A 25,752-nucleotide genomic window follows, 5' to 3' on the forward strand; every position below is an offset into this window, starting at 1 on the left:
AGGGGGAATCTCATTGAAACTTACAGAATACGGAGAGACCCAAACAGAGCGGATGTGGAGAAGATATTTCCATTAATGGGAGACACTAGGACCTGAGGGCACACAATGGGGAGGGTGTTCAAGGAATTTGCCCCAGCAACAGTGGAGGAATGGCACTATATATTTCCAAGTCAGGATGGTGTGTGGCGCTTGTAGAGTAATGTGCAGTTGGTGGTGTTCCCATGTAACTGCTGCTCATATCCTTCTAGATGGTAATTTGGAAGGTACTGTCTACACACCATTCATTAAATTCTTCAATGCAAATTGTACATGGTGTACACGGCTGCTATTGTCCATTAGTGGAGGAGACACTGAGTATTTGTGGATGTTGTGCTGTTTTGTCCAAGATGGTGTTAAATCATCAAATGTTGCTGGATCTGCACTTATCCAGGCAAGTGAACTGCAATCAGTTCTACTCTTGTCGATAGTGGACAGTCTTTGGGGAGCTAGATAGTGAGTTACTCATTGCAGGACTCCTAGCTTCTAACCTACTCTGAAAGCTTATAGTACTCATATGGCTGGACCAGTTCAGTTCCTGATCAATAGAAATCCGTGGCATGTTCATTGAGGAGATTCAGCAATAGTAAAACCTGTGCATGTCAAGAGGCCATGGTTACCGTCTGTCCTGTTGGTGCCAGTCATAGCCTGGTACTAGAGGGGCATATATGTTACTTGCCACTTGTCAGCCCAAGACTGGATATTGTCCAGGTCTTGCTGCATTTGTACACAAACTGCTTCAGTCTCTAAGGGTTGTGAATTGTGCTGAACATTGTGCTATCAGCAGCGAACACCCTGATATCTGACCATACAACTAAGTGAAGGTCATTGAGGAAGTAGCTGAAGGTTTTAGGAGCTTGGACAATACCCTGGTGAATTCTTGCAAAGGTGACCTAGAACCTGGACGATTGACTTCCAACAACCACAACCATCTTCCTTTGTGCTGGGTATGTGGACGTGGGAGTCAGTAAGTTCAGTGATAGAGCCAAGAAAGTAATAGAATATCCTTTATTGGTGCAAAACAATAATGGAAAATTGATTAGACCTTCAAACTTGGGAGAAAAATTTGCTTTCTATATATGGTGTCCAAAGCTTATTTTAATACAATTGGGAGTAACAAAGGAGGTAGAATGGTATGGTTTAAGTCTGTCATAAGGGTTTGATTCGAGACCAGATTTTCTTAAAAATATTAAGTAGTGAAGGTATCAACCCACGCCAAATCAAGATAGATTTTGATAGAAAATCTGAATTTTCTTGAATAAATAAATATCCGCAGTCAAGAGTGAACATTAACATTCAATTTCAGTGGTCTGGGAATGATCAAAGATAACATACTAAAAATGAAACAAGCCAGCAATACCATCGTCGTCAACAATTTTGCAATGATTTGTACAAGTGATTAAAGCCTTGGTGCACTAATGTCCACTGGACCAAAGTTATAAATACAGTTTTCATTTTGTGATGACAAATTGTTTTCTACAGTGGAAAAAATGTAAACGTACCTCATCAATTACCATTCCTTTTCTGAAACACTCAGTAATCCCTGAAATAAATTGTGATAGTAATTTTACAAGCATGATAAAATCTTAGCAAAAATGTTGGTCACATTAGGCATTTAATGACAATGATTTTCAACTGCTGAGGCTGCCATGGTTTCACAAAGCTGATCTCTAAGTGTTAAGTCTTGGATCAATGATAGAAATGTCACCGATTCAGAACGTCACACTTTAAGTTCATGGTCTCAACTCCAAAGCTAAGCTGATAATCTAAACTGACGCACGAATGCAGAACTGAAGAAGTGCTGTACTGTCAAAAGGTTCTGATTTTAGAAAGGAAGTGAAACTGAGGAATTCTGTGCTTTCTCAGATTTTCTAGCACTAAAGAGAATGAGTTCAAGTGACAACCTATCCTTTAAACAAGATCAACAGGACAAATTAGTTGGTCATTCATCTCCTTGCTGCTTGTGGGACATTACGTGCAAACAGCCTATTACTTTTGAAGAATCATCACTTCTGTATTTAGTTAATGGTGAAGCACTCTGGGACTTCAGTCCTGAAGGATGCTATACAAATGTGCACATATACAAATTCCCTCTCTCTCTTGTGCTTCAGTTATGAACTTTTCAACTTTCCTCTGAACTCAATCAGCCTATTTTCATGGTAATTTGAGCCAGCACATGAATGCAGTTGGTAATTAATTTATGGTAGAGTTTTTATTAAATTGCGCTTACACTGATAACTGACGACCCATCGCCTCCCTGCTATTCCCATGAAGTACTTCAGCGTTCTCTCACAAACTAAATCTGCATCTGAAATATAAATTTGTAAATAAATAGAGAATTAACTTGTCAGTTTGGTTTGGGTAATAATTTAATATCATCCAATACAAAACTTGCAGTTCTTATGTAGTTGATCTCCTTTTAATTATGGTCCCATTCATTGGCATGTTTGCACCTTGTGTGTTGTTTGAATTCTAATACCTTGTATTTAAAAAAGTAATCTTGATCAAGTTGCACCAACTAAACTTAATAATCCAGCAACAATCTCAGTATAACAAAGTGTGGAGCTGGATGAACACAGCAGGCCAGGCAGCATCTCAGGAGCACAAAAGCTGAAGAAGGGTCTAGGCCCAAAACGTCAGCTTTTGTGCTCCCGAGATGCTGCTTGGCCTGCTGTGCTCATCCAGCTTCACACTTTGTTATCTTGGATTCTCAGCATCTGCAGTTCCCATTATTCCTGAAACAACTTCAGTATGTTGCTTCTCGATGTTGTGCCATATCAAATTCGGATTTTACTGGGATTCTAACAGTACACTCAGTAAATTTTAGGCACTTGCTTTTGGTGCAATTACAACCAAAGTAGTGACAGAATAGAGGTGAGTGTTTCCAAAAACTTGATAAAATGCTTTTATTTTGATAGGTTGAATATTAATACTAGTCAGCTTCAATTAAAAGAATTATTTTATTCAAGGAAGGAGAAGAAACTAGAAGAATACAGGGGCAGGGTGGGAATGGTTACAGGTCAGAATAGGAGGAGAGGTGAGACAAATAGAACTGGCATTGACAGTTTGGTGATGAATGGCCTAGTTCTGTGTTGCAGATTCTAAGTTTCCCTGCTTCAAAACATTGACTTTCTTGCTGGAATTCAATAAAATGTACAGTCGTCAATATAATAATATACCTGTTTTCATGATGACATGGGTTGTGCTGGTTGAAAAAGTACTGAGAAATGTGGCCCCTGTTTTTCTTGCAAACGTTTCAACCAAAAGCTGAAATTAGCCAAAAAAAATCTCAAATGTATACAAGTTAATTTTATTTTACCACAACAAGGCATTAACTTGATTCAGTTCTTGTACAATTAACATTTTTCTTCAATTTCATAACTATCAAACTGATAATTCCATTGGACATGCAAAGTAATTCGAAGTTATGGACCCGACCAAAGCTCTTTCAAATATAACAAGGAGACAGGATAGACTTGCCTTTTAAATAAGATAAAAGTTAAGTGTAAGGTGTTATGTTCCAAATGTAAATCGATTGGTTACACTACTCAGCTTAAAGCAGAACACACTTCATTCTTACCTTATAGTTAAAATACAAACAAAAGAAAGATGAATTAATATAACTTTAACTCTGTGAGACAACTTAACAGAACAATAGATTATTTAACTACTGAACAGCAACTGTTCCAATACAGTAACATCCCATAAACACACCCTAGTAAATTCAGTAAAATAAATTGCCTCACATGCAATTCTTACAATAAACAGAACAGCTTTCAGCTGTAGTAGAAAGAATAACAGCTTCTACGTCCAGCTTCAAGACCCCAGCAACTGCTAAAAGCTAAACAAAAATCCTGGTTCTGAGAGAGCCTGATTCCACCCATTCAGGCTGCTTCTATTGTTCCAACTTTTTAAAAAAAACCATAAGTTTTCACAAGCTGTTTACTTCATTGGAGCAGTCTACTTGCTACCTCTGCCTTAACCTCTCTTCATAAAAAAAACCAGGACAGAATACAACTCTTAAAGCCACAGCATTGTCACAAAGTTGCCTTCTAAAGAAATGCACATCATCTGTCTGGTCCACACTTATAAAAGCATCAGGCTGGGGCAAAAGGTAATGAAATGGTGGAAACAATCCACTCTATGAAGTGGAGAGGTCCCGGGATCTCTGTTGAACATAAATCTCAGTTTTTTTAATTCACCAATTTAAGAATATAAACATACAGGAAGTGAAATTCCTTGTTAAATTGACAGTGAAGAAAGTACCTTTACAAAAATCAAAACCAAGTCATAAGTCATAGAGTCAGAGAGATATACAGAACAGAAACATAGTCTTTGGCCAACTCCTCCATGCCAACAGGATAACTTAAATAAATCTAGACCTATTTGCTAGCATTTGGCCCATATCCCTTTAAACCCTTTCTATTTATACACCAATCCAGAAGTCTTTTAAATGTTCTAATTGTACCAGCCTCCGCCTCCACTACTTCCCTGGCAGCAGAGTCCATACATGCACCATCCTCTACATGAAAAAGTTTCTCTTTCGGTCCCTTTTCAATCTTTCCTCTCTCACCTTAAACCTATGCCCTCTAGTTTTGGACCCCTCTGACCCAGGGGAAAAGACCTTGTCTATTTACCCTATCCATGCCCCTCATGATTTTAAAATCCTCTACAAAGGTCACCCCTCAGCATCGGATCCTCCAAAGAAAATAGTCCCAATCTGTTCAACCTCCCGCTACAGTTCATACTCTCCAATCCTGGCAGTATCGCTCCTGGCGAAGAACTGAAAGAAATTGTTTGTGGCCAATGTGGTTTGTTTTCTTTTGGTATACAGCAGCAAAAAGTGGCACAGCTTGTAGATAATTGCATCTCATTGTTTAACTGGAATACTGTCAATGCCAGCACTTTGTTAGCAGTGATATTAACATACAGAACTGAGCATGCAATGTCATGGGTGCTGGTTTTTAGCATTTCAGTTCGTTTGGGAACAGCCACGCTCAATGGTTGAACATGTGGTTCATATAAATATCGGCCCTTTGACCGTTTTGGCTTCAGAATTAGTTTCATAGCTTTCACTTTACTCTTGTCCAGAGCAAAAATGCCAGCTCAAGAACTAATGAATTATACTTGCCTTCAAGTTCTAGCTTCACGTGTATGCTTAATATAACAGCTTCAACTATTTTTCTACTGTGTCCTGAGACTCAGAGGTGCTGTCCTGCACATAAGATGCTAAATTGAGGCCTCTTGTGTCTTCTCAAGTCAACATAAAAAGAACTTCTGAAGTTCACTGAGAGAACATGCAGTGTAAAGCAGCATACTTTTCGGCACCATGTTGAATTCCAGCAAGTTATAGACCATCACAACAGCTAAATACTTCTGATGTTTCGAGAAGGTCATACGCATACAAGAACTACTGGCATGGAAAACATATCATTCTTTGGGGTAAACTTGCTCTGCAAGTAGCTGATTTTTTTAAACATGACCCAAGTAAAGGCGCTCCTCCGATGTCAAGGAGTAAGATGCTTCTCTGGTTGTTGTAGATTCCTCTCTTGTTTTTGTGTCAATGTGATAACTTTTGCATCACACCAGTCTTGTGGAATGGAGCATATCTCCCAATTAGAGAAGGGAAAGGTTGCAAAAGTATGGCACTAAAGGGAACTTCTGTTCAAACAATTTGTCTGACAGCCTATCTTAGTCTAACATCTGCACGATCAGGAGACTGGCCTTTTGAAGCTCACATGTTGAGGGTTCTTCATTTAACTCAACCATGACAGGAAACCGTGGGAGTGTGTGTCACATAACACATTGGGACATCTTAATTCTGAGGTGTACTTCACTAAACAGCGACTTCAGGAAGCAACTTTGATGACACAATAAGTGATCTTTCAATCCTTTCACCTTCACTTGAGGATTTTCATTATCGTGTAAAGTTTGACATACATCGGTCCAGTATTTATTTACACAGCACTTCTATCTTCTGTACAGCTGTCTTTGTCCAATGAAACTCCTCAATTTCATCTTCTTTCTCCACAAGATGTTATGAACAGTTTGATGGTTGCACTTCTGACAGTTTCAACGTGTAGATTAGAGAGTGCAACAGGTCTGTGCCCGGTATCTTCTTCAGCATGTCCAGACCTTTGCGTTCCCACCAGATATGGAAAGAGTCTGCATGCAGAAATGGCAAGCTGTACAGTCTAGTAAGAATGAAAGCCCAGGCAAAAACTTCTGTCCTGATCAGAGATTACCTCTACACTCATTAGCACAATATCAGTCACATGGAAACGCAATCACACATGCCTGCAACTTTTTCTGCATGAAATGTTACATTATCACCCTGAACACACTAAATAACAAGGCTGAGAGTGTTTAACAATTTCTGTTACTTTGGATGCAGTAACAACCTATCCTTTGGAGCAGAACATGATACACGCACGATGCTAGTGACAGTGGCTTTCACTTTTGCTGATTCACGAAATGCACAGAAGACCATGTCAAGCTCATCCTTAGGACCAAGGTAATGGTTGGTAAGGCCTATGTTCTTGGTACCTTGGAAATGACCGCGAAATATCGTTGACTTTCTGCCAACAAGAGTAGTTCAACGATGTCTACCTTCATTGGCTGCATCATATTATGCCAGGTTAAAATCGCAGATCTCTCTCAGGAATAATTTTTTTGAAAAATTCATTCACGGGATGCAGACATTGCTGGCCAGGCAGTGTTTATTGCCCATCCCTAATCGCCCACAGGGCAGTTTAGAGTCAACCACATTGCTGTGGATTTGGAGCCACAAGTAGATCAGACCAGGTAAGGACGACAGTTTCCTTCCCTAAAAAGACATTAATGAACGAGATGGGTTTTTCTGACAGTCGGCAAAGGATTCATCATCATCAGACGCTTAATTCCATATATTTATTGAATTCAAATTCTGTCTGTGGCAGCGGGGTTCGAACCTAGGTTGGCAGAACACTATATGAGTTGACAGTCCCATGACAATACCACCAGGCCATCACCACCCCACTGCCTACAATGTTGGCACTCAAAGGCTTGGCTTGGCCTGGCCACTCCCACAAGATGGAAAACTATCATATAGGGTCTGCTGTATAGTGAGCTAACTGGAGCTAGAAAATCAGCAGGAAACAAGCTTTACTTCAAAAGATGCTTGCATGAAGGCAATATGTATTAACTATCACATCTGGGAGTCACTAACATATGACAAAACAAAAAGGCAACATCTGTGGCTGGAGAGCCTCAGTATGGCCAGTAATTACAGCAGTTTGGGAGATATCAATGCCAAAAACAATAACAAGCCACAATCACACCTGAGGAATGGTCACCAGACCCAAAACATTAGCTCTGTTTTGTCTTTCACAGATGCTGCCACACCTGCTGAGCTTTTCTAGCAACTTTGTTTTTTATTCCAACTACACCTGGTTTTGCATTTATGGCACAGTCTGCCTTTCAAAGATGCACCTCTTCAGCCAACAACAAACGTGCATCATATTAAGGCATCCAATCAGAAATGGATTTGTTCGCTGTGCTTCCACCATCTTTTGTAGAAAGAAGGCTACCAGCCAGTGAACTACCTCTGGATTCAATTATTTTAACAGGCAATTCTGCTACCTCCAACAATGAGGTTCAGTAATATGCCAAATATCCTGATCCAACTGGCAACAAAATTAATTGGGAGGGTACAAGGAAAAAAAGAAAAAAAAATTAATACTTTAAGTGGTATTAGCTCTGTTAAAAGATGTTAAAAGTTTATATTTGAGGAGAGTGATTGGTTAATTTGCTTCAGAAAACTCAAAAACTGACATGGATTCAACTTACATTTTCATTTTTGTTCAGACCAGAGGCTACTAAGGACATGTTTCTTTGGATTGTCACAACTGTGTTCTTGGTGGTGCTTGAAGTTTTATTGAAAACAGGAGATGAAGTTGGTGAAGATCTGTTTTCCTCACAGCTTTGCAATATTGTCCTTCTGTTAGCATTCTCATTTTCAGGCTGTAATGTACTTGCATTGCCGACATTCTCTGTAGATTGGCTTTCTATGGGTGACAAAAATAGAAAGAAAAAACACTACTTTTTGAAGGCAAAAACAATCTCTCTTTCCTGCACTTTCTAATTTCTGCACCCGGACTTTCAGCAGTTCCTCAATATCAATATTTGAAGAATAAACAAATTAGTTAGCAAATTGTAGAATATTATATGTTGTAGAACTCAAATTTTTGATAAGTATTAGCAATCCTTGCTGATACAATTACATCGTTTGAAAGATTTTTGCACTTTGAAATCTCTCTTTAAAGGCAAAATGAAAAAAGGACATTTGACCAATTTTAAAGACTGCTTGATAGATAGCAAGCCTGGCTATTTTGGTTATTGAAGTGTCCCAGTCTGATTAGTAAGTAAGGAACTGCAAAGTACTTGGAGACAATAGCAACAGTGCATCCACTAGCAGTGGAAAGACAGTCTCCAAAATCCCAGAATAGTGTTGAAAATGTCAGATTGCCAGCCAGTGTACTTTAAACTGTCCCAGATAGGAGAGACTTGGACGCATAAGGATAGAAAATCAGTATTTACAGCTGGATACAAGACCCAGGTGATTGATCGTACTGTAGAAATGGGTTTTGAGAATAGGGACAGGTATCTAAGAGATCCTTGCAAACTTAGACACATCTAGTTAGTCTGACAAGATGTGGGGCAGGGAGAACTACAGGGAACAAGAAAAGATGGTTCACCATGCAGGAATACACATATACTTGAGCTCAAATCAGAAAGGCCAAACCAGTCGGGAGTTAAAACAAGACTGGAGGATTGGTCTGGCTTTAGTTAAGCAATGAAATCTCCAGGAAAACCTGCACTGCATATCATTTCCAGGCTTGCAGAAACAAACCCCTGGAAATCAGTATAATTTTGGAATGATTCTGAGAAAAGTGAACATCATCTTAAAGGACATTGTACCATAATAGGTTTCTACTTTTTCAGTAACATGTATTTTAAGCTAGAGAACTGAACAAGTTTCCAACAAGAATGAGGTTTATGTTTTTAGTCTGTTGCTACAGCAAACTTGCTAAAACATGAAATCTCATCTGTTCAACTATGAACTAAATTTTAGCTTCTTTTTAAATGTTATCAGTATTTACAGGGATTGTGACATTGCCCATTTAATTTAGTTACAACTCGAAGGATACATCGAGGAAATCAAAAATCCAAGCAAAACATGAAATTGTGTCCCAAGTGTTATCTTGATGCTTAAAAGAAAATTAGTTAATTGAATGTAACCTGTGTTTTCACTGCCATTCTAAGTCAACCACTAGGAAATTATCCACTTTTTCGCATGTAAACAAGACAGAACAATCAAATTCCTGCAAAATCAACAGTTCAGCTGGATTGAATTATTCAGGCAAACACTTCAGTAGTGGAAATTAGGACCAGACAATAACACTAAGCTTGCATAAAGATGCCGCAGTCTGCATTATACTAATTGTGTTAAATTTCTGCGGTACTTTTAAAGCAAATATATTGTTAGGGTCCTGCCATCAAACTCTAATGCAAACATTTGTGGATGTTTTGACTGTAAAACTTTCCTTTATATGAGAAATACCTTCACAGTCTGATTTTACATGCACCTTTGTCTCCCCTTCCTTCTGTGCTGCATTTGGAGAATTGGTCATTTCGTCTTTAGAACCAGCTTTAGCTTGGAATTGGTCCAGCAAGTCATTTGCAGCTTGGTGTTTCTCTGGTATTTGTCTAATTTCCAAATCCCCAAGAGATTCTGGGCTGACAAAGAAGAGAAAAAGCAAACTAAAATCATTTTGTTAGAAACACAACAGTCTTCAATACAATTTACAATTCCTCAGATACAGAAGTAAGCCACATCCACATGCAGCAAGCCTTGGACAACTTGACACTTAGGCAGAAAAGGTGAAAAGCAATATTCATACAACCCAAGAAAGAATGCAGTCATCACCTCCCCCTGGAAATTATCATTGCTGAATTCCGCAATACCAACTGAACTGAAATAGGTATAAAAATTTAGTAGTTATAAGGACGGTCAGAGATTGGGAATTCCGAGGCTAGCAACTGGCATCCTGACTCCCCCAGCTCAGCCAAAGTCAAACTTCTCACCAACCAAGAAAAAGCCTCTCTGATTGGTACCAATGCAGAGTGCCACCAGTGTGTGCTAAATACAAGATGACTCAAATATCACCAAAGCTCTTGTCACACTTGCAAACTCTATTACTTATCGGGACAAAGACAGCAGAGGCATGTGAAAACTGCCATCTACAAGTTCCCTTCCCAGCCACATCCAATATTGAACTGGACCCATTCACTGTCGTTCCATCAATGTCATGACAATTCTGGAACTGCCTTTCAAACAGATGTTCAGGTGTACCTGCTCCAGGTGGACTGCAACGTATCAAGGTAGCAGCACAATACTATCTTTGGACAATAGATGTTGGTTTTGTCAGTGCCAGCCACATCCCACAAAAGAATAATGAAAACAGTCTACAAGTTAGTTCTGACATTATTCACAGAAGGTATTCTGTTCACCTGTATTTTTGCATTCCCAAAATAATTGAAACACAAACATTACAAAAGGTAATGGAGATTTTGCAAGTATTTCTGTGTCATGGCAACCTACACCGTACCGGTAATTAATACTTCAGGTTAGATCAATATCATTACTTGAATCATAACTGGAAAAAGTTAACAATGACACTATCACAGTTAAGCACCACATGAAACATTCAAGTTGTTCAGACGCTGACCAGCTCATTACAAACTGAACTCAAAAAAAAGTTGTAATAAACTAGATTTCCCAGTCTGAGGGGAGAAACAAGAACAAGGGCTTCCACTATTCATGAATTCACAGTCTGCATGTTATATGCCTTTAGTCAGGAAACGTATGCAGATTTAAAACAAGCATTTTATCATTTATTTGATCTGCAAATGTAGTATTTTACCATTCAGACTCCTCTTGGACCTCATGCATAAAAGTTACACTTGTATTTAGAACTTCAGCTGCTGGAAGACATCTTGATCTGCTTTTCAAATTTTCAGTGTGCCCCTGGTAAAAGCCAGTCGTCACTGTTGACATGGAGAAAGAGAGGTTTGTGAGATATACTTATTTATTCTTACGAAGTTACAACGTGGAAGCTAGCCAAGCATCCCAGTCGGTGTCCAGATCTGTAAAGTTTTAGATGAAAGCCATAATTCCAAATTTGCTTCCAAAATTGATTAGATATGAGAAGATTTGTAGCTCAGGTGGAGGTTCTGGATGTGAGTTTGCTCGCTGAGCTGGAAGGTTAGTTTTCAGACGTTTCGTCACCATTCTAGGTAACATCATCAGTGAGCCTCCGACGAAGCGCTGGTGTTATGTCCCACTTTCTATTTATCTGGTTAGGAAATGACATCACCAACCCAAGGAAACCTAACCAGATAAATAGAAAGCGGGACATAACACCAGCGCTTCGTCGGAGGCTCACTGATGATGTTACCCAGAATGGTGACGAAACATCTGAAAACTAACCTTCCAGCTCAGCGAGCAAACTCACATCCAGATTGATTAGATATATTCTACCCAAGGCCAATTATGCTCCACTGCACTGATTGCAAAGAATTCATCAGCATAAACAATTCAAAATGCTGCCAGTGGATTGTGAAGGCTTAAGAAACTGATCAAAATTAACCTGTTGATGTCTTGCTACCTGTAATATTTAGGGGCTTGCAGCTCTCACCACTGGATTAAGCACTTTAACTCATCAACATTTTCCAATTAAGATTTTTTGTCGTTGAAGGTGAATGGCTCCAGAGTCATGCAAAAACCGACAAGGGAGAAAATCAAACAACAACAGGAGGGTGGTGCATGTGCTGAATTTGTTTTTGGGGGGGGGGGGGGGGGGGGGGGAGGGGATGGTGGGGGTACAATTTCAAAATTTTAAAGGCACCCGAATGGGTAAATGAATAGGAAGGGTTTAGAAGAATATGCACCAAATGGGGCTAGATTAGTTTAGGATATCTGGACAGAAGGGTCTGTTTCCATGCTGTACTGCTGATTCAAGGAGGGTCTGAATCCTCAGAGGAAAGTATGCACCTTGTTTAAAAAAAAAGTGACGTCACAAAGTAGCAAGAAGCCAATAACTTACAGAAAGTAATTTTACTGCAGTGAAGTAGTGTCTCATTATACAAAAACAACAGCAATACACAACCTTCAAAATTAATTAAGAAATTCAGAATTCAAGGGAAGGGTAGGGGAAAATGGTGGAAGAAGTGGTAGAAGCAATGAGTAAAATCAATCACAATACAAATAACCCAGATGTTGTGAAGTAGCTTTAATTCAGCATGCTCAACTGTTCCTGATACTTCATTTGTGACACATTTAAGGTCTGAATTTTCAAGTTATGGGCTGTAATGAGAAACTGTCATGTTTTCATCCAGAGTTTTGGAAACTAAGGGTTATCATATCACAGTTATAACTAGTATGAGACTACATTACATTTACAGTCTTGCAATAATAAGCCTAAAGTAAAAACTGTCAGTTGTAAAAAGCCATTGCAGTTAAGAACTTGAATCTGTGCTGGAATAGCATTCTGTGAACAGTTTAAGATCTCCGGTTAAAACAATTGTGTGTTTTTGGTAAGAAATGAAATGCTTGTGGATTGCACATGTGTAGTCTTGATTGTAAATAAAAGTAACGCGATATCACAAAGTACAATGCTAGTATGTGCATGCAATGGTTTCATTAATTCCAGTTTGAATTCATTTGAAACTATTAAAATGTCAATACCATCTTTTTTGATGTTGGCTGGCTTACCGAGCTGGTTTCCGGTTTCGGGAAAACACACCGATGCTTCACTGACGATATTACCCAGCATGGTTTAAAAAAAAGCCTACAAAACATAAAACCAGCTCAGCAAGCCAACCAACCTCAACACCCACAATCCGAGATACAAATCTACTCCAAGACCTTACAATACCATCTTTGTTAACAGCTCTCAAACGTTTGTTTGCCTCTGCAGTTAATTTAGAAAAAAAACCTATTGACTATTTGTTCTCAAACTTAAACTGACAGTTTAACATCTGGGCAGACCCACAGAAATCAAAATGTGAACGTTTTTAAAAAGTAAATATGTTCATGAAAACCACCATTTAAAAACACACACAAGTTTAGCTAATGAGTAGCTGCAGATGTGAAAAAGATTGCAAATGTGATTGGCAGAACATGCCGAACTGAGTTGATTCAATCTCAACTGAGATTAGAGAAATCTCAGCGCTCCAGAAATTAAACAAGTCATTAAGGGTACTTGATTCTGATCAACGGCATGCACCCATGCTTGAAGTCAGATTGTGTCCCCTCAGGCAAGGGCAGGAGCAAGCTTAGATGGGATGACCCAGGAATTTAATACTTGTAAGGACTGTGACAGATTTACACACAAGTAACATTTTGCCATGAACTACACTCAGTGAGCTCTCCACATCCTAATTAAAGAGAATGGAAAGAAAAAAAGACAAAGAAGTATATTTACAGCAATAATAGATTAGCTTTTGGCTCTCTCCATATAAAACAATGCAAGCTCAACTGTTGTATCAGTGATAGTGGGAACTGTTATCTTGGATTCTCCAGCATCTGCAAAGTGTGGAGCTGGATGAACACAGCAGGCCAAGCAGCATCTCAGGAGCACAAAAGCTGACGTTTCAGGTCTAGACCCTTCATCCATGAAGGGTCTAGGCCCAAAACGTCAGCTTTTGTGCTCCTGAGATGCTGCTTGGCCTGCTGTGTTCATCCAGCTCCACACTTTGTTATCAAGCTCAACTGTTGTGTTGGTCAGATGCAGTAAAAGGATGTTTGGCGCAAGCAAGTTGATCCCATTCCACTATAAATAATCCTCTGAAAATTTTCTGTCCAGTGAACAATACTGCTGTTGAAGTGAGATTTAATGTCAAAGTTGGTTCCTTAAATTTATCCCAAATAACGTGCATGTTAAATCTTTCTAGGAAATCCATACTAAAAGAAAATAGTGAGCTTTAAAATTAGATTAGAATCTTCAGTATTAAAATGAGATCAAGTCCAGAGCAATTTAATTTTTAAACTGGCGGCTTCTATCTGGGTTTCAGTTCTGCAGAGTCAGAAATATTTCTTATTAGAAAGACTGGATTTGACAGTGAACAGTTACAACTTATCTAAATAGTAGTTTGACTAAATTTTAATTACAGGTTAAAATTGCATTTCACAGAGATTGCAATTAAACCAGTTTGTAAATATAACAAAATAATGCTTCATTGTATTATGTGCATGATGGTAGAGAAAGGCTCCTGTTCTGAAGCAATGAAACTGTTGAAAAAATAGTCTGTAAATTCAGATAATATATGAAATATCACAACATGCTTGCACAACTAAATTGGTTTCCCGTGAGTCAGTCATGGAAAATTAAATTTCAAATTGGATACTGACCACTATGTAATATGAATAAAGTTTAATTCACATCACAAAAACTCCCATATTATTCAAGCACAGAATTTTCAAAATGGTTTAATGACTTGTAATAACTTTTAAAAAGTTCATTCGATGTGGGCATCACAGGCTGGACCAGTATTTATTACCCATCCCTAATTGCCCAGAGGGCAGTTATGAGTCAACCACATTGCTGCGGGTCTGGATATTGCTGGGGGTCTGGAGTCACAAGTAGGCCAGGTCAGAGGTAAGAGTGATAGATTTCCTTCCCTAAATATCATTAGTGAACCAGAAGGCTTTTCCCTGACAATGACCCAAGAACTTCACTTTTTAAAAAAAAAGCAAATCAAATAAACTACCTTCACTCCCATTAAATTCAATTAAGTCTGGACAGTCTTCTTGATCATTCATTGAGAGCAAGTGTTCAGAGTCTTGGCTTCCATGTTCATCCAGAACTGCTTCAAGCACAGCCATTTCATGTTCAAGTTTTTTGATGTTATCCTGTATTGCATATCTTTGCTTGGAATGTAAAACAAAAAGTCTCCAGTTTAAATAAAACTTGTTTTAAAAAAGTAACAATGTTATTTAAATGTAGCTAGTGACATTGACCAAATTATTTTAAACAATTCAATTCTACAGAACAATTCAAGGCCAAAAAGATCTTTATAGCTCTAATTTATAGCTCCAAACTTACGTGGAGGATTTTTAATCATTATGCCATGCTGATGCCAGACTTCATTAAAAAGAGTGATTTTCACCTAAAAATCAATTAATTTCCTCATGACCTGATTGAGAACATAAATGTACACTACAAGCTAAGGCTACTTGCTGCACCAAACTCACTTTCAATTGACTAGGCAAAAATTACACCATTACAGTCTTAACCCCACCTAATGTCCCAAGTCAGACTAATCGCTACAAATTAGATTTGAAAGGCTCTGGAAAGATCTGTCGTGTACCCTTACAGTCACTGATCAATAACTCTTGGATATTGATTTGTGAGATGTTATTCAACTCCAGGTAGTACTTCGCTGGCCCTAATTGGTATAGGAATATCACATCCTAAAACAGTACTACCTTATCTTGTTTCAACTTTGTTGTTAACCAATAATTTAAAGTTGTAGGAGGAATACGGCTGTTTAAAATCATAAGTCTATTCTACAGATCAGTCATGTGGGAAAATATTGCCACAAGTCCCAGGTCTTCTAACTTGTAACAAATTAGTTGCATTGAATAACATTAAAAAGTTGAAATGTGCTGTGGAATACTTTTGCGTCAATTGTATCAATATATCTTACCTGTGTGGTTAGAATCTCACTCTCTGGAGACGAGTCACCTATGTGGCTGGCTTCACTATCATTACCAGGTACATTCTCACCTTCTGTTGGAGAATATTGAAAAACCAAGATGGTTATAAGCTGTCAGAGATAATGGGAACTGCAGATGCTGGAGATTCCAAGATAATAAAATGTGAGGCTGGATGAACACAGCAGGCCAAGCAGCATCTCAGGAGCACAAAAGCTGACGTTTCGGGCCTGGACCCTTCATCAGAGAGGGGGATGGGGGGAGGGAACTGGAATAAATAGGGAGAGAGGGGGAGGCGGACCGAAGATGGAGAGTAAAGAAGATAGGTGGAGAGGGTGTAGGTGGGGAGGTAGGGAGGGGATAGGTCAGTCCAGGGAAGACGGACAGGTCAAGGAGGTGGGATGAGGTTAGTAGGTAGCTGGGGGTGCGGCTTGGGGTGGGAGGAAGGGATGGGTGAGAGGAAGAACCGGTTAGGGAGGCAGAGACAGGTTGGACTGGTTTTGGGATGCAGTGGGTGGGGGGGAAGGGCTGGGCTGGTTGTGTGGTGCAGTGGGGGGAGGGGATGAACTGGGCTGGTTTAGGGATGCAGTGGGGGAAGGGGAGATTTTGAAACTGGTGAAGTCCACATTGATACCATATGGCTGCAGGGTTCCCAGGCGGAATATGAGTTGCTGTTCCTGCAACCTTCGGGTGGCATCATTGTGGCAGTGCAGGAGGCCCATGATGGACATGTCATCAAGAGAATGGGAGGGGGAGTGGAAATGGTTTGCGACTGGGAGGTGCAGTTGTTTGTTGCGAACTGGGCCCCAGCTATGCCTGCCTCTTTGTAGGTTACGTGGAACAGTCCATCTTCCGCACCTACACAGGCCCCAAACCCCACCTCTTCCTCCGGTACATTGATGACTGTATCGGCGCCGCCTCTTGCTCCCCAGAGGAGCTCGAACAGTTCATCCACTTCACCAACACCTTCCACCCCAACCTTCAGTTCACCTGGGCCATCTCCAGCACATCCCTCACCTTCCTGGACCTCTCAGTCTCCATCTCAGGCAACCAGCTTGTAACTGATGTCCATTTCAAGCCCACCGACTCCCACAGCTACCTAGAATACACCTCCTCCCACCCACCCTCCTGCAAAATTTCCATCCCCTATTCCCAATTCCTCCGCCTCCGCCGCATCTGCTCCCACGATAAGACATTCCACTCCCGCACATCCCAGATGTCCAAGTTCTTTAAGGACCGCAACTTCCCCCCCACGGTGATTGAGAACGCCCTTGACCGCGTCTCCCGCATTTCCCGCGACACATCCCTCACACCCCGCCCCCGCCACAACCGCCCCAAGAGGATCCCCCTCGTTCTCACACACCACCCTACCAACCTCCGGATACAACGCATTATCCTCCGACACTTCCGCCACTTACAATCCGACCCCACCACCCAAGACATTTTTCCATCCCCACCCCTGTCTGCTTTCCGGAGAGACCACTCTCTCCGTGACTCCCTTGTTCGCTCCACACTGCCCTCCAACCCCACCACACCCGGCACCTTCCCCTGCAACCGCAGGAAATGCTACACTTGTCCCCACACCTCCTCCCTCACCCCCATCCCAGGCCCCAAGATGACATTCCACATTAAGCAGAGGTTCACCTGCACATCTGCCAATGTGATATACTGCATCCACTGTACCCGGTGCGGCTTTCTCTACATTGGGGAAACCAAGCGGAGGCTTGGGGACCGCTTTGCAGAACACCTCCGCTCAGTTCGCAACAAACAACTGCACCTCCCAGTCGCAAACCATTTCCACTCCCCCTCCCATTCTCTTGATGACATGTCCATCATGGGCCTCCTGCACTGCCACAATGATGCCACCCGAAGGTTGCAGGAACAGCAACTCATATTCCGCCTGGGAACCCTGCAGCCATATGGTATCAATGTGGACTTCACCAGTTTCAAAATCTCCCCTTCCCCCACTGCATCCCTAAACCAGCCCAGTTCATCCCCTCCCCCCACTGCACCACACAACCAGCCCAGCCCTTCCCCCCCACCCACTGCATCCCAAAACCAGTCCAACCTGTCTCTGCCTCCCTAACCGGTTCTTCCTCTCACCCATCCCTTCCTCCCACCCCAAGCCGCACCCCCAGCTACCTACTAACCTCATCCCACCTCCTTGACCTGTCCGTCTTCCCTGGACTGACCTATCCCCTCCCTACCTCCCCACCTACACCCTCTCCACCTATCTTCTTTACTCTCCATCTTCGGTCCGCCTCCCCCTCTCTCCCTATTTATTCCAGTTCCCTCCCCCCATCCCCCTCTCTGATGAAGGGTCCAGGCCCGAAACGTCAGCTTTTGTGCTCCTGAGATGCTGCTTGGCCTGCTGTGTTCATCCAGCCTCACATTTTATTATCCTGGTTATAAGCTGTGCCTACATGTTATTTCAGATAGATGTATGTAAGTCCTTAGGTGTGGAAAGGGAGATCTATTATCAAATACTCCCTTTCTGAACAGTAGTTTCCAAGTGGCGTAACTCAGATCCCAAAAACAAACAAATCTAGATCTCCAATGTTCTAACTGAAGCAAAGTAGCACAGACAGCATTCTACATCACCATCTTTCAGCTGTGCTTTCAACTCAAAATGTGTTGTTCTTCATGCATTTCTCAACACTTCCAATGGAAGATCATGAAGTTGTATGTGGGATATGATTTTAAAAAAAATTTGCTTACAAAGTTAACCATTTCTTTGAATTCTCCTATAACATGATAGTTGTGTTCTTGTGTGACTGTGTGCTATAGAAAATCACATCATAGGGAAGTCACTATACTGTAATAGAAAAGTTGCATTATCCAAAATGTTCACTACTCAATCACGTTACAGTCAATTCATGTTAACGAAACATGTTATAGCAGAAATACCTGTATGAATATTAAATTTATTTCTAACATTGATCTGTATTCACCAGTCCTCCTGAGACACACACTGTATTCCAAACTCTAAGGTTACCTCTGATTCTCTTTGGGATCATTCTCAGAAATTGTCCAAGCTTCTATTCCCACCTCCAGAACTATCAGCTTATTGAATTCCTATTAAAAAACCTTTACTAAACCGCTGGACTTGTTCTATTCACAATCCTGCTGGTCAGGTTGATCAACTAATTTGATACATTACTTCCAAACTTTTGATACAAAGGGAGGAGGGAATACAAAACTGCATCAGATATTGAATGACAAAATCAATGAGCAGTAAAAATACTGGAAATTTGGTGTCATTAAAATTCAGAAATCAAGATCACTGCTTGATCAAGATCAAGATCAGAAATCATTATACACACATTCCATGACACATACAAAGTCTCGTAAACAACTAGAACATACCAATAAGAAAACATGAAAAATTGATTTGTTAATATGAAGTGATACTGCCTGCAGTATCAAGACACACTAGATTCTGAAAATGACATTTCCAGTCGCCTTAAATGGTCTTGTTAAAAAAAGCACAATGACCACAAATGATCTTAATTATTGTTTTGATTAATAAGACAATGATTCAGTTAATATTTCTTCGCCAAACTGCAAATTTGGGCATTTATATTTTCTTTTTGACTAGAAATGTCACCCTTAAAATTTGTTTGAATTTTCTAGTCAACTGATAAACTAACAGAATTTAAGATCAAAACACCAACAGGAGTAGGCTGTTCAGGCCCCATAGCCTGGTCTGCCATTCAATACAATCACAGCTAATACTGATCACAAATCTATCTACCTCAACCTTAACTGTAAGCTTTTCCCCATGTTGAAACATTAGATTGCTGTCTTTTTCTGGGTCAACTAGCATCAAAAACTAAAACGTTTTTCCATAATGACCATTAATTACCATACCTAAACATGGTGGCTGAAGGTGTTGAGCTCCCACTGTTTCTTCAACTGTGCTGTAATTTTTTTCGTGATTTTCTAATTCAGTTACACTTAAAGCATTTATTTGTCTCAAAGTCTTCCCGCTCATTTTTGGTTGGGGACTGGCATCAGGGGATGAACCATCAGACTGAGAAGAGAACAAATCAGGAGATTCTCCAGATTCTTGGCTTGGGGAAAGGCATTTATTTTTGAGCGAGCCTTCACTACCTACATTTTCTTCCAATTTATTTGGTTCAGAACAATCAGCTTTTTTAGCTTCTGTACTGCTGTTGGGCAATAAAAAGACTTGTCCTGGTGAGCCTTTTGAAGACAGATATCCTGTAACTGAGGGGCTTTCTGACACAGTTGGAGCATTTGACCGTGATCTGCTGAATCCAAAGATCTGAAAACATGGCAGCTCTTCATCACTTGTTTCAGATTCAGAAGTTGATAGTTTAACTGGTCGCTTCCTCCGGCCTTTAAGTTGACCTTCAGATGAGGACTTCGAATGAGAGGAGCTCACAGGTTTCTCCACTACAGCTTCATGTTGTCTCAGTTGCTCTTCACAGGATCTCAACTCGTACACACTTTGTACTTCATCCAGTTCATCCACCGTTTTTGAAATGATTTTATTTAGGGTACCTCCAGAATTGTCCAACAGCCCGTCAGGAGTTATGGAAGATATCTGTGAAATCTCTGAACATTTGTTCTCACTAGTTTCATTTTTGACAGTTGTGCTGTGTTGCATGTTCATGAACGTGGGCTGAGTGTGACATCCTGCAACATCAGTTGACTTATCCAACTTGTTTTCTGCGGTGTTTTCTACAACCAAGAGACCATTTAGAGGTAAGTTGCTGGTTTTATAGAGACCTCTCTCTTTTGGGGATCTTTCTGAAGTATTTTCTTGACAATTATCTTTTTCACTTGCTTCTTGGCGAAGCAGATCTCTTGTTGAAAAAAATAATTCAGACTCTGGATGGGCACTGGATGCAAGTCTTGTGCTTAAGAAATCGTGCTGAGCCTCCAGGCCAACAGCTACTTCTAAGCCTCTGTTTTTGACTATTTTTGTGTTTTTTGTGTGCCATGAATTTTCTCTTGCATTGCTAGAAAACTTCTCATTAGCTCTGGCTTGGCTTGATCTATCAGAATCAAATATTTCTTTCTCTATAGTAACCACTGAGCTACTACAGTTTGATCCTTTCTTTCTGAGCAACCTGGTGTACCTGTTTCCCTTCGATCTGCTCCTTGATGGAGGCACCACCTTCTGGACATGCTGTGGAAGTACAGGTGGTAGAGGTGATCCAAGCGTTGAGGCTGTTGGAGGCACAATTTCTACAGAATTGCCATTTTCCCGATTCAATAGTTGCTGTACATTGCCCCAAGTAAATGTGCAAAGTTTGCTTTTGTCATCACTAGCAATCTGAGCATCTTGATTTGGAGAATCAATTTTATCCAAATTAACTTTTTCCAGTTCCTGACGTGTACCATCGTTCCCATCAGTGTCTCTGATTACTGCATCTTCTGTTTTGGTCTCCTCTGAATTAGAAGCAGCTACATTGTCAAAACACTGGGTATCTGGAGCTGTTGTACATGCATCTTGTGCTGCCTGATGCTCTGTGGCTGCCATAAGAATGAATGATCTTCGTTTTGATAACCTGAAAGATTTTAGAAGTAGTTCAGTGTCTACTTCACTGTCTTCATTTGTGTCCTTTGATCTTGTCCATTGTTGTACAGATACATCTTCTCTGCTGTTTACTTTGCTCATTACTGTTCCTGCTCTGGAGTGACCTACACACGGGGTCACTTCACTCTTACCCACATACCTGCAATCTAACTGAGGGTCACTAGGTCTTTCCCCTGGAACTAGCTGAGGTGCAAGTAGTAACGAGCTGGCTTCTGAACCTGAAGCCTCAGAGTTTCTGCCAGATGCTGCAACGAAGGAAGAGCGATCAGAACGTAATGGATGATGTTCAGCCAGCACTGCAGCATCCTTGGTTTCTGCTGATTTGTGACAGTCCTTTAACTGACATACAGCACTGTCTTCAAGCTCTTCTACCACAGAGTTAGCAAATGATTCATTAGAAGTGACATAGTCTTGCTTTGAGCAGTCAAGATCTGGCAATGGGTCCTTACAAGTCTGAACTATAACATCCAGCATTGGTAAATTCTCACTTTCTAAACACACCATTCCTTCTTCAGTATTTTTCTCAATAGGCTCTGTGAAAGGGACAAAGCTTGCACTAGGTGAGGGGACTGAATGCGACCTGGTCAATTTAGATTTTTTCCCTTTGTTTTTATCTTGCATGATCAACTCTTCTAACAATTTCAATCTGCTGCTTCTTCTGGTAATCCTAGTTTCTAGTTCAGCCTTCACTGGTTCTTCACTACTGGGAAAACTATCAATCTTGTTCTCATTCATAAAAATCTGGTTACTTCTTGGGCTTCTGTCAGCTTTGACGATGTGATTAACCAGTTGCAAGGGTTTAGATTTTTTTTTGGTCCGATCTATTGATGATTTTTTCCCCTTTCTCCCCAAACTTTTGCTCACTTTTTTCTTGCCTTCAGCATTTGGCTTACATAACTCCGACTTGAGCTGCTGCACAGTTTGCTCAGAATCCTTCATTATTATGTCATTACTAATTGCTACCTTGGTTGTTGTAGCAACAACTAGTTTGTCAATTTGTTTGACATCAGATGACTCATCTAATATTTCTTTATTTGTCTCAGTTTCAATGTTCTTAAATACAGGAACATTCTCTTTGGGGTCTATTTCATTATTTTCATTCTGAACACCGCTGTCACGATTATCTTCTTCACTTACAGTCCTCTTTATAAAGTCTTCAGGGTTCAGTCCATTACTTTTTCTTTTTGCCTTCCGAGATTTACTACAACTGTCAAAGACGTCTTCTCTGTGAGAAGTCAAATCATCACTCTTACTGTCAGAATTAAAACTCCAGTTTACTGGAACACTTTTTCTCTTGTCTCTCTTGTAGGTTTTCACAAAGATTTTGTTTTTAATGTCAGCTGGAGTGGTTTTTGGCATTTTTTGTTTGAAAGAGGAGAGGTGATCATTTTTAACATATTCAGCATCTTCGGCATGAGAAGCTTCCTTATCAGAGGCAGAGTTCTCTCTTTCCGCTAAGGAATCTGATTCAACGTTCTGGTCACGTGGATTAGGTCCAACAGCAACAGTTGCCATCTCATCGACATTAATTTTGGATAACCATTCGCTGACTTTCTTCATGATTCTCTGGCTTTTTCTCTTGGACACCTGTGGAACTGATGAATTCTTAGACTGCTTTATACTTCTCTGAAAATCAGTTTCATCTTTAACCATTTGATTGGAAACTTTCTGGTTTAACTTTTCATGGTTATCCAACAGATTAGCATCTTTCTCTAACGCATTTTCTGAAGAAAGCATTGTTCTGTCAGTGAAAGGTTTGTTCCCATCAGTGCAATTTTGTTTATTCACCCTTTCTGCAGCAATCTGTAATGAGTTCTCATTTGCAATGACTTTGCCGGGGGCCTCTGGGCTACAGAAGTCACTTACAGATTTGTCCTTGGTCATTTGTTTTTGCTCTGTTTCAGATTCAGTTGCACAGGAATAATCACCTACGTCTGTATTTTCAGTATTCTCTGGCACATCATTATCATCTACAAATTAAACACATTTTCAGACCTGGGATTAGTTTTGATTGCACATTAATTTTTGATCCCTTATTTTGCTTGTGAAGATTTTCTTATGAACCTTTACAGTTGAATTTAAATACAAAACCTTAGGTAGCAATTCTCCCTTGCAATGAAAAACAACTTTGAAGAAAAATGCAAATGAAAATTTGGTGAAAATTATGTTAAGTAACAGATAGCTGGGCAAACAAAAAGATCACTGTCATATGATCACAAGGGAAAAGTGTCATGTCAGAGACTTTCTTCCCCCAAAATTTAAAGCAAATTGATATACAATATCAACAGTTAACAATTTATTACGAATATCCAATATTATCCCTAGTCATATTAGTGATTCAATTCCTGCTTCTTATATTGAACTACATGGGGATAAGAACCATCCCATAACGCCCCCAAGAATGAGAGCAATGCGTTTCGTCCAAGAATCATTCATTTTTTAACAAATGTCTATTTATCAGTCAGATCCATTGTGGAATTCAATGGGGGGAAATTTTAACTTTCACAAAACTCCTAAGGTCAACATTCTGAATATGGAGAGATAAAAATTGGTGTATTGAAAGTTAACCTGCTTGTCTGAAAATGACACCACAGTGTAGCATGTAGATTAAAACGGACGGAAATCTTTGGATATTGGTCAAAATAGCCAAAAAGCATCGGCAACATACTGATGTTTACTACATTATCTAAAACTCAGTTTCTCTCATTTCACAGCCAGTCTCTCAACTGTGCCAACTCCTGTGGCTTCCCTCAATTTGAACAGTCAACAATTTCTGTTACTTCCTCCTATTGCTTAACAACTTTATTCTCCAAATCTCACCATCTGCCTCTCAGGAAAATACTGCTCCTCTGTACTGTCTATAACTTACATTCAAATTCCTAAGCATTTTCCTTGTTGACGTGCTTAACTAGTCTGTCACTTCTGCCTTTAAATTTCATCATTCCACATTCCCTGCTATAGGACCCATCTTTGTTCCTTCAGGTTCAAAGGTTGCATTGGGACATACCTACCATACAACAAGGCCAGTCATTCGATGAGTCGCGGCATTGGCCTAACTCTGTTAATTATTACTGTGTCTCATTTCTGTCGCTCTTGTGAAACATCAGTTACAGGCTTGTCAATGTTTCTACAATAATTATGAACCAGGACCACTCCATTCCAATTAAAAACGGTCATCACAGACTTCCTTCAAAAAGTCCACACTTCATCTAACTGACCTCAGCCAACATTTCCTTTTAACTTTTTCTTGGACCAGGGGCCTGTCGGTGATTTAAAACTTTGAGCAGCAGCAGCACCTCGGAGAGCAGAGGTTTCTGCGAAAGGAGGGATTTTTTCTCCCCCCTCAGCTATGTAAGTGAATGTTTTCTAAACCAGAGGCCCTACCACCAATCCAACTCCTCTAGCCTTATACACCAGGGACAAATCAGGTAAGCTTCTTTTTTTTAAAATTTACTTTCTGATAAGGAGACTAGCAGGGATGGCAGTGCAGGGAGAAGAATGCTCCCCCTGCATGATGTTTGGAGGTGAGGAACGCCATTAGTGTCCCATCGAAGCACATCTGCAGGAAGTGCACCCAACTCTTTCTCCACCAAAACCACGTTAGGTAACTGGAGCGGTAGCTGGATGAACTTCAGACCATTTGGGTGGCAGAGTCTGTGATAGGTAAGAGTTACAGTGAAGTAGTTACTCCTAGGCATTGGGGGGGGTGGGGATCAAAAAAAAAAGTCAGTGCAGGGATCCCCTGTGGTCGTTCCCCTGAAAAACAAGTATATCGCTGTTGGGTGGGACGACTTACCAGGGGGCATGCACTGGGGTGCAGGTCTCTGGCACAGGGTCTGTCCCTCTTGCACAGAAGGGAAGGGGGGAAAAGGAGGAGAGTTTTAGTCATTGGGGACTCAATAGTTAGAGGGTCAGATAGAAGGTTTGTTGGGAATGAAAGAGACTCACAGTTGGTGTGTTGCCTCCCAGGTGCCAGGGTCTGTGATGTCTCGGAACTTGTCTTTGGGGTCCTGAAGGGAGAGGGTGACCAGCCCCAAGTCGTGGTCCACATAGGTACCAATGACATAGGTAGAAAGGGGGATAGGGATGTAAGGCAGGACTTCAGAGAGCTAGGATGGAAGCTGAGAGCTAGAACAAACAGAGTTGTTATCTCTGGTTTATTACCCGTGCCATGTGATAGCGAGGCGAAGAACAGGGAGAGATATCAGCTGAACACATGGCTGCAGGGACGGTGCAGGCGGGAGGGTTTCAGGTATATGGATAATTAGGGCTCATTCTGAGGAAGGTGGGGCCTCTACAAACAGGACGGTCATCACTTGAACCAGAGGGGCACTAATATCCTGGTGGGAAATTTGCTAGTGCTATTCAGGTGGATTTAAACTAGTTCAGC

General features: G+C 40.6%; 1 protein-coding gene across 4 annotated transcripts in view; it reads right to left on the reverse strand.

The window, feature by feature from the left end:
- Positions 1 to 25,752, reverse strand: part of LOC125466343 (breast cancer type 1 susceptibility protein homolog) — an 80,296-nt gene that overhangs the window by 18,193 nt on the left and 36,351 nt on the right. For all 4 annotated transcript variants that reach the window (XM_048560725.2, XM_059638683.1, XM_059638684.1 and 1 more), the window contains 9 exons: positions 19,664 to 23,332; positions 15,787 to 15,869; positions 14,848 to 15,007; positions 11,001 to 11,124; positions 9,638 to 9,813; positions 7,864 to 8,081; positions 3,216 to 3,303; positions 2,267 to 2,344; positions 1,539 to 1,579 (listed from right to left, as the gene is read on the reverse strand). In XM_048560725.2, coding sequence (XP_048416682.2) covers positions 1,539 to 1,579; positions 2,267 to 2,344; positions 3,216 to 3,303; positions 7,864 to 8,081; positions 9,638 to 9,813; positions 11,001 to 11,124; positions 14,848 to 15,007; positions 15,787 to 15,869; positions 19,664 to 23,332 — 4,637 coding nt within the window. The remainder of the gene's footprint in view (positions 1 to 1,538; positions 1,580 to 2,266; positions 2,345 to 3,215; positions 3,304 to 7,863; positions 8,082 to 9,637; positions 9,814 to 11,000; positions 11,125 to 14,847; positions 15,008 to 15,786; positions 15,870 to 19,663; positions 23,333 to 25,752) is intronic.

Source organism: Stegostoma tigrinum, chromosome 31 (assembly GCF_030684315.1).
Source record: "Stegostoma tigrinum isolate sSteTig4 chromosome 31, sSteTig4.hap1, whole genome shotgun sequence".
NCBI lineage: Eukaryota > Metazoa > Chordata > Chondrichthyes > Orectolobiformes > Stegostomatidae > Stegostoma > Stegostoma tigrinum.